At 37.6% G+C, this 14,156-nt stretch overlaps 1 protein-coding gene across 2 annotated transcripts in view; it reads left to right on the top strand.

Annotated features, from left to right (window-relative positions):
- SEC24D (SEC24 homolog D, COPII coat complex component) overlaps positions 1-14,156 on the top strand; it is a 118,912-nt gene that overhangs the window by 11,265 nt on the left and 93,491 nt on the right. Inside the window, exons 4-6 of one of the 2 annotated variants that reach the window (XM_017666231.3) lie at positions 4,885-5,033; positions 6,219-6,494; positions 6,800-6,927. In XM_017666231.3, the coding sequence (XP_017521720.2) occupies positions 4,885-5,033; positions 6,219-6,494; positions 6,800-6,927 (553 nt within the window). Of the gene's footprint in view, positions 1-4,884; positions 5,034-6,218; positions 6,495-6,796; positions 6,928-14,156 lie in introns of both variants that reach the window. The other variant, XM_017666229.3, reaches the window with a different exon arrangement.

Here is a 14,156-nt window from a genome sequence, read left to right as displayed (position 1 = left end):
GTCTCAGATTTCTTTTGTTAAAGAAGAAATGCAAAAATCAAACAGCTGTTTTGAAATTATGAAAAGCTTTGGATCACTGGCATTAACTTAGATTAGACTAATCTTTATAGTTCTGTCCATTTGTTTCACTTGTATTAGGTTCTTTAGGAGTAAGTAAATCAGACTTTGCCATCAGACAGATGCCAGCTATGTGGTTGTAGCTCAACACAGAGTCCAAACATGTTTGCTACTCTTGGCTGAGGCAATTAGTTGGACAAGGTATTTCACCACAGCGTGCCTCGGTTTCCTCATCACAAGTATAAGAGTAATACTGTTGTTGTGAGGATTTTGGTGATTAATGCAGGCAGAGAAACTTGCACAGGGCACATGCCAGTGGAAGACCCAATACATGTTAGCAGTTATCAATACCATTTCCACTGTAGGTAGAAAATGTGCTCTCTGTATCTTGCTCAGTTTAGGAGTCTGCTTTTATCGTGATTCCCAGGGAAGTGCAGATAGATTTTGCCCTGTCTCCTCCATAATTCACTTGCTTCATTCAGCTTGAACCATGAATTAAAGGCTGGAAATGGTGTTTAAAAAAATGAAGAAGTCAGGGAAAAGTCTAGTATTCCAGCTAAACCTCCATGGTTACTATGCTGCTTTGCCCCATGGAACGTATTTCTGTGTTTATGCTCTAGTGCAAGGGCAAAGGCCACAGTGATTGTGCAGATGAATACACTAGTTGGATGATAGCAGCTGGCAGAGAGCAGAGATGGCTCGACATTTCTTTGGTGCTTATAGCACTTCACAAGTGCCCTTTTGTGATTAGAAGACCCATCTTAATTTTTACCATATCTGAACTATCAAATAAAATCAAGATAAAATTCAGGGTCATTATATTGATTTAAATTTAAAAATTCATAATTTTTATTTTTAAATGTTGCTATTTCAAAGGTAATGTTTCATAAAATTTAAAGATCATATCTAGTCATTTGTCTTTTTGATCCTGCCTGAGGCACCACAAATGTTTTCAAGTTGTAAATGGTTCTGAAGTTCTAACTAAAAGGTTACAGCTGGGTGAGATTAATCTGCTGAATAAAATCTATAATGTAAAGATCCATTTTTAGTTGTAAGGGGAAAAGTCAGTTTGTTCATTGTGAGTTATTTATTTTAACCAAGAAATAGAGAATTGGGGTGATGGTGAGAGGACGCTCATCTTCCTAAATTGAAGCTGATAGGGGTCAGTCTACTAAGAAATTGGTTGTAATGGAAAAGGAGAGAACAAGAAAAATAAGAAAAATAGTTCTCTCTTTTTTTGTGGAAAGAAATGATACAATTTGACACAACTTTTGTGTTCTCTATGGACTGAGAATTTAAAATCGAGATTTTTTTTCAAAATCTCAAAAATATGGTACCTCATCTCCAAATTCTAACAAAATTTCAGTATATAGCTGAATTCTTGAGCAATTCGTTGCAAATTTGAAAATGAGTATTTGAAGTTGAGCAGGCTGGATAACTGAGAAAACCCAGAGGTTTAGGCTTAACCTGAAGTTTAATTTCCATGTTTTATTAATCCTCCAGTAGTAATTCTTTATGGACTATTCTTTTTGATGATGATGCTTTTTTCTGACGTTCAGTGAAACATTAATTAAAATACATAATTGGATGTTTCTCGGCTAAGGGACATGTTAAATGAAGTAATCAACATGAGAGTTATTTATATCTATGTGATTCTTAATTTTACCACACTATATTTTATAGCTGAGAAATCAACATGAGAGATATTTAGATCTATGTGATTCTTAATTTTACCACACTATATTTTATAGCAAAAAACAGTATCTGCATATTTTTACTGAATTGTTTGTTTTCAACTACTGTTTTGTAGGGAATGTCATTACACTTCATCTGCACATTTTTATGATTTGAAAGCTGAGAGCTACGGAAATTAAGTGACTAGCCCCTTGCCCATGGTCAGACACCAGGTCTCCAGTCTAGGGGTGGTAGGACCTGGATTCTAACCTAACAGCTGATACCTATATGCTATGTGACTTTGGATAAACAAATTTAGTAAAGCAATGAAATTGAAAAATATTAAACCACTTGGTATGTTTAAAATGTCCTGTTAATCTCTTTTCCCTTATGTGAGAGTTTTTGTTACTCCTTGAGTGCTATTTTATTTTTACATTGCTGAGATTGCTTTTAAAATTCAAATTTGTTTAAGTTTTACATTTAAATTGGTCAGAAAAATATTTGCATTTCTGAAGCTTAATGCCCAAAACATATGTTAAACTAAAAAGTGGCATTATGGGTCAAAATGCTAGAGTGGTACATAGCAAATGGGTTATATTGGCTAATGGGACATTCTCTCATTCTATCTTTTATATCATTAACCTTTTGTTAAGTTAAGAAAGTATATTTGAAGCTGCTTATGTCATAATTCTATTTGAATCATATTTTTTCCTATTTGTACTGTCTATATAATAAATGATTAACGTAATTTTATATTTTAAAATTATCATTAACATTTGTGAAATATCTATGAATATCTTTTTTTTTTTTTGAGAGGGCATCTCTCATATTTATTGATCAAATGGTTGTTAACAACAATAAAATTCAGTATAGGGGGGTCAATGCTCAATGTACAATCATTAATCCATCTCAAGTCTAATTCTCGTCAGTCTCCAATCTTCTGAAGCATAACGAACAACTTCTTACATGGTGAACGAATTCTTACATAGTTTATATGGTGAACAGTACAAGGGCATTCATCACAGAAACTTTCGGTTTTGATCACGCATTATGACCTATAAACAATCAGGTCAAATATGAATATTCGTTTGATTTTTGTACTTGATTTATATGTTGATCCCACATTTCTCCCTTTATTATTATTATTATTTTTATTTTTAATAAAATGCTGAAGTGGTAGGTAGATGCAAGATAAAGGTAGAAAACATAGTTTAGTGCTGTAAGAGGGCAAATGTAGATGATCAGATGATCAGGTGTGTTCTAAGTATTAATACTTAGTTCCTATGGACTAAGTATTAATCCAGGCTAGACAAGGGCAGCAAAACATCCATGGATGCAGAAGATTTCTCTCAAAGCAGGGAGGGGTGAGGTTCTGAGCCTCACCTCTGTTGATCCCTATGAATATCTTTTGGGGAATTTTTTTCTCAAACAGCTGAATACCCACCTCCATCCCTCCCCCACCACCTCTCCCCACTTAACTGCTGGTTTAACATTTAACTTCTAGTTCATGCTTATTAGATCCAAACATTGTAACCGTACCTCACACTGCATCCACTTATATATTCTTAAAGAGCATGTACATGTTGCCTGTGTATGGTTATTCCACATATTGATCCTCCATGACTGAATATTTTTAAAAGACCAAAGGTATCATTTCTTTAAAAAAGTTTCTTTTTATGAAACAATGGATTTATTAAACATACCTTTATGACAATTCTTAAAATCATTTCTAAGTGACCAGAGTGGATTTTAAATGTGTCAGGTAAGACTAGTTATAGTTCACCATGCCATTTTCATGTCTAGTATCATTAATAATTAGAGATATAAAGAAAAGTTTTACTTTTAACTTTTAAATTTTTTGTCTTTATTAATTTCTTTTCCAGAAGTTATTTAAATCAAAGGATGCTTAGTCTGTGTTGGTCTTTTTTTTAGTTTTTGACAGGAAAAGAGATTGACAGCTTTACTTAGCCATATTGTTTGGGTTAAAACATTATTCATTCTAATTTTACAACCTTTTACAACCAAATGTCTCCTATGTCGCTTGTATTTTTACATTGAAAAAGCATCATCCATTTAACTTGAAGCAGAGGATATATCATCATTCTGAAATGCTTAATACCATACAGAGTAATGGTTAATTGAAGGTTAATTTTAAATTTTGTTTATAATAATTATTCAGTTTAAGATATATGGAGTGAAATGACAAGAGAAAATTAGTGTGATGTTTTAGAAAGTGTGTTCATTTAAGACCTGGGAAAAGGCTGGTCCCACTTTTGTCACAAATAAGGTGTGGGACTTTAGGCAAGCCACTGGCCTCTTTCAGGCTCTGGCTTAACCTCTCAGGTGTTAGTGAAGGATGGAAGATAAGTATGGCCCACTAGGGAAATAGTTTCCAATTTACAGAGAAATTAAAATCAGAGTATACCATCTGGGAAAATTTAATTTTTTATATTGACATGGAAAATTTAATTTTTACTTAAAATTGATAAAGTATCATAATGTAAGTTGAAGGGAAGCTTTAACCTCATTTTGCAGATTAACCATAATAGGAATGCTGTTCAGATGGTTGTTACTGTTTCGTATAAAATAAAGAAAAATAAACATACAATAAGTGCAAACTTAAAAAATATAATGGTTTTTTAGGTTCAAAAAATTTCAAAAATTTTTACTGAATTGTTTGTTTTCAACTACTGTTTTGTAGGGAATGTCTTGCTCACTAAAATTATAGTGCAGGTGATATTTTGTTTAAAAGCTGGGTAGGATATAAGGAGAATGATCATAAAGATACAACCAGAAAGCTTTTAATTTCCTTGGTTCTGTTCTATTGATCATTAACCTTAGTATAGAAAGGCTGTTGGTAGGCTCATCTCTCCAAATTGATTTCCAAAGATGGTTCTGTGTTTTCACTAGGAATCTTTTTTTTTTTTTTGTCAAGTGTCTTGATATGTTCAGTCTGTGAGCAGAGATATGGAATGATGCTACATAATTCATTTTGAGCTCACATCGAGATTAAAGACTTGGCATATAATATCAGTTATTTCCCTAGTACCTAGCAGGTGGGCTTATTTAATTTTACAAGTTATTGACATTTGTTGAATCTCACTTAAATGTAAAACTCTATGATATAGTTAAGCATCTTTTTTTCTCTTTCAGGTTTTCAGGTCCTCCATCTGTCAACAGTGTGGCACCCCCTTATGTACTGTACTCATCCTCTGCACAGTCATCTTATCCAAGTCCTGTGTCCACTTCATCTGTCACCCAGCTGGGCAGTCAACTGAATGCTATGCACATCAACAACTATGGTAACAGTTTCGTTAGCAGTGCTCATTGACTGTCTTGTGTCAGGAGTATTTTTAATGAGAAAGGTTTTCTTCATTTTTAAAATAGACATAACTTTGACATACCATATTGAAGTAGTTTTTTGGACTTCTTCATATAAGTCATCTGTATCATGTATGGCTATAATTTTTTTCTTGATTATGCTGCCATTTATTTCAAAATTATTGGAAGACCCTCTGAATACCTTACATTCAACACTGGAATAACAAAAACCAAAAAATGCTGGCTTTACAAATAAACATCAGAACAATGAGACTCTTTTATGATAGTTTTAACTTTCTGTTATTATGGGGCCCTAAAATAATAAAAGATAATACTCATCTCACAGTGCATTTTGATTCTGTATTTAGACCTTGGGAAAATAGAAGTTTAGATGTCATGAGGGAGAAAACAGAGTAATAGGAGAGAAAGCTGTTATACTACTGAGATTTACATCAATAGGGATGCAGTATATTATAGGGGCCATAGCAGTCTCCATTTATCTTGATGAAAAATGTGTCCATTATGTACAGTTAGTTTCTTAGAAGTATCTGTAAAAAAGATCATCAGGATATTTCTTATCTTTTACTGATTTTGAAATGGATAAGTCCCCATTGAAGCAACTCAATTTCACATGAACATAGAAAAGAAAAAATGATCTGGTTTTACAGCTACTTCCAATATGGCTGGAAAGTTTGTTAGTGGCTCATCCCTTCTCCCAGGTTATTCCTATCTAGTTCTGAAATCTGTTTGATCAAGCCAGGTGCAGGCCACAAAGGATTTGCTGAATATAAAAGTTCCCTGAATAATGCTTGTTATGTAATAAAATTTTCTTTTGTATGATTTTCTAGATTTTTATACCATATTCAGTTCCTTGATTAATGGGATGTATCATGTAAAGTTAATGCAACTTATAATTCACCCTACTAATTTTCTCACTAAAATTATAAATGTTGCTTTTACCATTTTAAAATTCTCCAGTTTTATAAAATTTTCCCAAATAGCATTTGTATTACTTTCTGAATGATCTTGTGGCAATAACAATATATGATTTGTAAGGGCGCTTTGTGGCATTATATCAGGAAAAGAAGTGGCCCTTTTGTGTATGGTACGGAAGTTAGAGAGTTGACAAGTGTGGTGTTAAGTGGTTTGGTTTCTTTCTTGCACAGGCTCAGGCATGGCCCCGCCCAGCCGGGGCGCCCCTGACCCTCAGTCAGCGCCTCAGCCCCAGGGCCCTCCCCGGCCTCTGCAGCCATCCATTCTCCAGCCTGGGCCTCAGGTTCTGCCTCCACCACCTGCCACACGGAACGGCCCTGGCGCCTCACCCTTGCCCCCGTCAGCACACAGGCAGGATGGGCTCCCTGGGCCTGCTCCTCCCGATGCCCAGTACCAGCCCCCGCCTCTCCCAGGACAGACCCTGGGCACTGGATATCCTCCGCAGCAGGGTAAGGTTGGCAGAGGGTAAGGGCTCAGAGGAAGGTCCTGGGGACCTAAGGGGACCTCTATTTGGAAATCAGCTTTGTTTTTATGTTACTCGGCATCTATCACTTACTTCTAAGGAAGGGTAGGTTTTGAATAGTGTGGAAATACAAAGAAAAGGGGAACTTAGATATTCACACTTAACTTCCTGCCTTTTATAATATGATGAAAAATGTAACATTCTTGACTGAATAGCGTAATATTGTCAGTGAGCCCTACATCTGGGATTTTTGGTTATAGTCAGTTCTTTTTCAACTTTTTCCCTAAGCAGCCAACTACAGCCCCCAGATGGCAGGTGCACAGCTTTCCTACCCAGGAGGCTTCCCTGGAGGTCCTGCACAGATGGCTGGTCCACCACAGCCCCAGAAAAAACTGGATCCTGACTCCATCCCCAGCCCAGTAAGTGCTCTTCTCACTCGCACAGGCTCCCTCATAAAGGACCATTCTTCATTCATGGTCTCAGAAACTCTTCAGTTTGTTAGCATTTCTCCTGGCCTTTATTGTCCAAGCACAATACCCATCACACCAAGAAGGCTTCCTTCCTTCTGTGTGTGTATGGGGGTGGGGAGACTGGGCTGGGCACACTGGGGTCTCCATGAGAGGAACAGCCTTGTAGGTTTTTTTTTGTATCATATAAACTTGGAAGGATCTGTGATGTTTATATTGACTGTTTTATACATCAGTATTTGTTGATATCTAATGAATAATTAGTAGTAAGAGCATATAAATATGCTATTTTATATAAGTAAAAGACCTTTTACAGTAGGGGTAAGATACCCATAGAGAAAGTACAAAATATTTTATACTTTGCATGTGAAAAAAGCAAGAAATTGTTCTATTTAAAATTAGAACTATCTTCTCCACTAGTTGATTTTTTTTGGAGGATTACTCTTTAATAACTATATCAGTCAGCTTTTAGTAGGTTATTCTGTGTAACAAACAGTCCTCAACTTTGTTTGCAACCACAAAGATTTGTTTGTCTCAGGTTATATGTAGGTGCAGCAGCTGCTGTTTGGCTTTAGGTGCTGCTCTGTTGCCCTTCTCATTCCAGAATCTAAGATGAAGGGGCATATGCTGTACTAGGGACATATTATTCTCATGAGAAAGAGATAAAAGAAAGAGAACTGGCTGAAAGGTGTGATAGCTGGTAATGGTTCTACTCAGATGTGGTATCATCACAACTACTCACATGCCGATGGCCAAAGCAAGTCATCTGGCAAAGCCTGCTATCGTGGGCAGGGATGTATACCCCTCGTTCAGGAGAAACCACAGGTCTTGTGGCAATGAGCAGGGATGTAAAGCCCTTCCAGAAGTTGACACAGCTAACTTTGGTCTTTGAAGTAGTTCTATAAACATGAGTAGAAAAAGTTAGAGATAGACTAAGAAACAAGAAGAGCCACCATAATAGCTAACTTTCACTGTGTAAAAAACCACCACCAAACTTAGTAACTTACAACTATTGTTCATTAACATTAATGAGTCAGTAGGTCCTCTGGGCAGCTCTGTTAATCTGAGCTAGGCTCCTCTGATTTGGGCTGGACTGGCTTGTACATCTAGGATCAGCTGGAGGCTTGGCTGGCATCTCAGTTGTCTAGAATGCTATATTAGTTCCCTGTGGCTGCTATAATAAATTACCATAAATTAGGTAACTTAAAACAATAGAAGTTTATCCTCTTACAGTTCTTGAGGCCAGAAGTCTGTGTGTTGCCAGGGCTCTGCTCTCTCCAAGACAAGGAGAATCCATTCCTTAACTCTTCTAGCTTCTGGTGGCTCCAGACATTCCTTGGCTTATGGCCACATTACTTCAGTCTCTGCCTCTGCCTTCACATTGCCTACTCCTCTCCTCTGTGTCTTCTTTTGGTGTCCATCTTAGAACTTTCTCTGCCTGTTTCTTATACGATGACATGTGATTCCATTCAGGAACCTCCTAGGTAATTCAGAATAAGTGCCCTTTCTGTAGATGCTTAATTTAGGTAACAGTCACAGGTCTCAGGGACTATGATAAGGATATATCTTTCTGGAGCCACCGTCAAGCCCACTAGAGCTGGTGTCATTCATGTGGCTGGTATTTGGCGCCTGTTAGCTGGGGGTGATTGGGCCATGTCAGCAAGCAGGCTAGATCGGGTTTGGTCACATGGCAGTGGCAGGGATCCAGAAGGAAAGTAGGAATATGCAAGGCCTCTTGAGGACTTGGCTTGGAACTGGCACCTTGCCACTCATGACATCTCTCAGCCAAAGCAAGTCCCAAGACCACCCCAGAGTCAAGGGGTAGAAAGACGGACTCTGCCTCTTGATGGGAAGAGCTGCAAATACAGGGATGGGTAGAGGCTTTGGGCTATTTCTGTAATGTATTATTTATTCTATGTTTATTTGAATATAAACTCAAAGATTTGTGATAAGTATCTGATGCTATAACATGTTAGAAATAAAGTTTTGGTAACTCTTAGTGCCTTTATGGATAATCACATTACTAGCCATTACTTTTATGCTTTAATATTCTTTCGTCGTTCCAGTTAAAGAAATACCACATATTTACACTGAATTCATTTTGACTTCTTGTTTCTCTGCTTATACATAATATCTACAGACCCTCTGGGTCATTCCATTTCATTCTCTGAAGTTTTAAAAAAGCTCCAGGTTCACTGTTAAGCTCTCCAGTATTATTTCTGTTATAATTATTGGCAATTTTACTATCCATTTATAGTCTTTCATTTCCATGGCCTCTCAATTCTTGATCTTTGCTCCCAAAATCCTTTTCATCCATCACACTTCAGTTATCCATAGCTACCATATCCTACCATAGATCCTGTCATTACCAATTACAGTACACCTATAAAATCTCCCATTCTCTAACCACTGCCTCCTGTCTTTTTAGCTCATTCCCTTTTGGAAACTTCAATAATGATTCACCCACTAGGACTTACAACTTACTGACTTTTCATCAAGTTTTATTTGACTTGCACCACCTTCATCTTCTCACTTCTCTTATGCAGCTTAGATTATGTGAATCATGATTATAAATCTACTCCATACATCCCCTGCCCTCAACTCCTTTTCCCCTCTTAACCCACTGAAATCACCTAGAAAAATCCCATTTATTGTTAAACCAATTCTCTACCTTTTGCGTGCCTGCCCACTGAGTACTGAATGTGACTTGAGAAAGATGCACACCATGCAGACGGTCTCACTTTCAACTCATGACCACTGCACTAAAGTGAACCTGTAGTTGTGTGATCCTAAAATCTTACTGCACAAAAGAATCACTGGTGGAGCTTTTAAAAATACTGATGCCATGTTTCACTAATTCTGTTAAATTGGACAGGGATATGGATTGAACATTAGGATTTTTCAAAGCTCCCCTGATGATTCTAATTTGTAGCAAGTTTGAAGACCCTCACCCAACCTCACTGACTCTCCTGTTTTCCTGGGTGACTAGCATTTCTTCTCTTTTCAAACTCCTAACACTGCCTTCCTCTTTATGACTCTTTATTGATAATACTGCTTCTTATTTCACTGAGAATAGAAACAGTCCTCACTGAGAGAATAGAAACAATCCAAAGGGAACCTGTGCCTGCTGTACAACTGTATCCTTCTGCATCTGTACCCACGTATTCCCCTTTCCTTCTGTTACTGTGGATAAGCTTGTTCATACTCCTAACCAAGCCCTCACTTCCACTTGTGCTCTAGATCCCATCCCTTATGGCCTCACAAGAACAACCATCCAGCAAATGTTCCCTTAATTAGTCAGAGTTCTTCAAAGAAACAGAACCAGTAGGATATATGAGTACAGATATATCAATAGTAAAGGGAAAGAGAGAGAGAGAGAGATTTACTTGGCCTGTCAGTTGTGGGAATTGGCAGGTCTGCAATCTGCAGGGAAGGACTGCAGGCTGTGAACCCAAAGTAGATTTAGTTCTGCAGCTCACATCCAAAGCCATCTGGAGGCAAAATGTCCCTTTTCCTTGGGGCACCTCCGTTTTTTTCTCTTAAGGACTTCAAATGATTGGATTTGAATCATTTGAAGTTAAAGAAATTTAACTTCAGTCATTTGAAGCCCACCACATACTGGAGGGTAATCTGCATATCAAAGTCTACTGATTAAATGTTAATCACATTTTAAAAAGTACCTTTCCAGGCTTTGACCAAAAACTGGGTATCAAGGCCTAGCCAAGTTGGCACATAGACCTAACCAGCACATCCCCTCTCTCCTGCATCGTGTATACTTACTTGAAGGCAAACTTCAGTTTTTCTCTGTCTTGATCATTCTCATCAGAATATAAACATCCTATAATACCTCTCATCATTAATAAAGTAGTCTTTCTTGTCCCTTCCCCAAATCTCTATCTGTTTCCTCCCCACTTTTTGTAGCTATCTTTTATAGCAAGAAATCCCCAGAAGAGTTGCCTATACCCACTCTCTTCAGATCATCTCCTCCTCTTTTTTTCCCTTTTGAGCCTATTCCTATTGAGATCTCATCACAACCACCTCACCAATACTATGCTTGTCTGGGGAACCAATGACCTCCCATTGCCAAATCTATGGTCAGTTCTCAGATCTCATCTGTCTCGACATATCAGCAGCGATCTGACACACCTGTTCATTCCCTCCTTCTCCAACCACTGTTTCATTTGGTTTCTGGAACACCACCACTCATTTGCATCTGTGCTTAGCTGACTGGTAGCTTTTTCTTGTTTCTTTCCTGGGTTTCGCCTCACTCTCTCTGACCTCCTAGTGTAAGAAGTATCCCAAAGCTTAGTCTTTGGATCTGTCCTCTTCTTCACATTGACTGCCTAGGTCAGCACTTGCCAGGTACCTCATCCACACCAGCCGGGAGCTTACTAGAAACTCAGCTTCTCAGGTGCCACCCCAGATCTAAAGAGTCAGAATCTCTCTCACTTATGTACATGAAGAAGTGGCCTAGGCGAGCCCACCCACCCTCATAGGTTTAAATGAGAATGTAGATATTCCTAGTTAAGACCTATCCCCTGAAATCCAGACTCCACCCCCATTATCCAGTTCCTCAGGTCAAAAGATGTGGCATCATCTTTGCTTCTCTTTCCTGCACATCTCACATTTAGTCCTTTAGCTAATTCTATAGGTCCTGGTCCTGCCCTATGTGCTCATCCTGGTTCAAGCCTCTACCATGTATCTGCTCGGATTATTCTAAGAGCCTCCTAACTGGTCTCCTGGCTCTTCTGCCTGCACAGAGCAGCCGGATGATCCCTTCAAATTACTTATGCCATGGCTCAGAACAAAAGCCCCCAGTACTCCTCCATTAGAACACACACACACACCCCACCCCTACCCCCACCCTGACCTGCGCTCCTACCATTCTTCTTCACTGATTCAGCCACGTCAGCTGCCTTGTTATTCCTCAAACACACCAAGTGTACTCCTGCCCCAGGCCTTTGCATTTGGCATTTCCTCTGCCTAGATTCTCTTCCCCTGGATGAATGCAAGGCATGGCCCATTTCCTCATTTCTTTCATGTCCTCATTGCTCATCCCCAATCTCCCTGGCACCCCATCCATATCACTCCATATCTAAAGCACTTATTACTCTCTGACATAGGATTTATCTTACTGTGCATTTGTTTATTTATTGTCTGTATTCCATACTATAATTCGTCTCCATGAGGTTAGGGATTTGGTTTTGTTCACTATTGTGTCCTCAATACGTAGGACAGGGCCTGGTACATAGTATGCATTCACAAATTTGTTGAATGGAGTGAATTTTAACAACAAAAGCAATAAACAGTATTGCTGTGATTTCATACAAGACCCTTAAAACACATACATACAAATCAGTCCAGTACTATTTTTATCTTAAAGGTAATGAAATAGCAATGCTACATGGAGCCTGTTTATGTTCCTCTTACCAAAGTAACATGCTTTTGCTAACTAAATAAATTCTTCCTTCTGGAAAGAAAGATGTGAACTCATATTTACTGAATTTCTGTTACATGCCAGTCCTTGTGGATGGTGGTATTATCCACATTTTGAAGTGAAGAAACTGGTGTCATCATTAAAACTCTTCCTTACTGTCTTTCTGTATCTGGGAGGACCATACAGAGGCTGAGCTCTTCCCATACCCCTCTTTCTCTCACCACCCTGAAGTTCAAGTAATTCTGCTTTAAACAGCCGGCCTTAGCTGTGCACACACCTTCTTACCTTGTCTTTACCTGATTCTTACTCTTCTTTTTCATTTATCTCAAAAGAATGACCTTCTCTTTTTCTCTTTCCTGATTCTATTTTATGAACCCAGTATACTCTGTTCAAAGTACATAAGTGTGAAAGTAATTCTAGAGGCACATCTTCTGAAGGAAAAAGAAATCTATATGTTTTGAGGTAGCTTTGGTATTATCAAGAGTCACTGTCATCAAATCAAAACCTTGTAAGTACTGAGTCACAGTCTAAAATCTCTTGAAATTTCTGTGCATTGTTTAATCTCCAAGACTATTTTTTTTGAGAACATGCATTTGAGGTGAATTAAAAAAATCTATGTGTTTAAAAATTACTAGAACTATTGTAATATTTCCTATTCTTTTTGTAGAATTCCAGCCAGGATGTTGATTAATTCAGAAATGTAATTACCACATGTGACATTGTTTCTGTGGAGACAGTACTTTGTAAATTGCAAACAGCTAATTTAAAAATAAGCTTTTTGGAAGTAGAGTCTGTTTGAAGACTGAGAACTCTTTATGTTTAATATATAGATTATGGCTTTTACCTTGCTTTGACATTTGACACTTCATTGGTTGAAATGATTACAATAAATATTGGTAATATAAAAACAATCATTTTAAGTGAGCCAGATTAACCTTGTAGTTGAAATGTAGAATGTAATTATAGGGTTTTGATTTTTCTGTTTGCTTCTTGTCTCTGTCTGTGGTAGCTTACCTGAATCTTATAATAGTTATGTTTAGAGCATGTTCTATATCCTTAATTTGATGAGAATTCAAATCCTATGAAATTAGAAGGAGAGAAATCTGTAGATTTAAAGGAAGGCTAAATTTTATTCCATAAAACTAATGTTATTAGTGCCAGCTAGGACTTGAATTGGATGAGATGGGAGGGGACAATGGAGAAGATAATATTTATTTCAGAGTTTGGGGGAAAACAGTTTCATATTATTGGTAGTTTCTTTTGGATTATAAATGACATGTCCTCCAAAGCTATGTTCTTTAGTCTGGACACTAATCTCACTTCTCCCTTTTTTCCTAGTTTTTACTTCCTTCTGATTTTGACCCCCTTGTCTCTTCTCTCTTTTGTCCTATAGCACAAGTGAGGGCAGGGAGACAGTAAAAAAGGAGAGGGGGATAATTTTAGGATTCCTTCTTGTTCTTAACTCCATACTACTCAGTTTTGCTCATTACCTTCATCCCTAGACAAGTCATCAGAGAGAGAAATTTTTATCTCTATAATCTTAATCAATAACTGTTTTAGTAGAGAAATATATTTCGAACTAGGTGACAAAAGAGGAACTTGTTCCTTCTCATTTCTATAACATAGGCAAAACCCACATGGGAACATTATTCTGTTTGTTCTTATGTCTCACGGAGCAGGGGTGCAGTGGGGGACACTTGAAAGCAAATTGATGATCAAGAGGGATTTGAGGAGAAAATTCTAA

This window comes from Manis javanica, chromosome 5 (assembly GCF_040802235.1).
Source record: "Manis javanica isolate MJ-LG chromosome 5, MJ_LKY, whole genome shotgun sequence".
NCBI lineage: Eukaryota > Metazoa > Chordata > Mammalia > Pholidota > Manidae > Manis > Manis javanica.
Note: the sequence above shows the minus strand (reverse complement) of the source record. Positions and strands in the feature narration are given on the sequence as shown.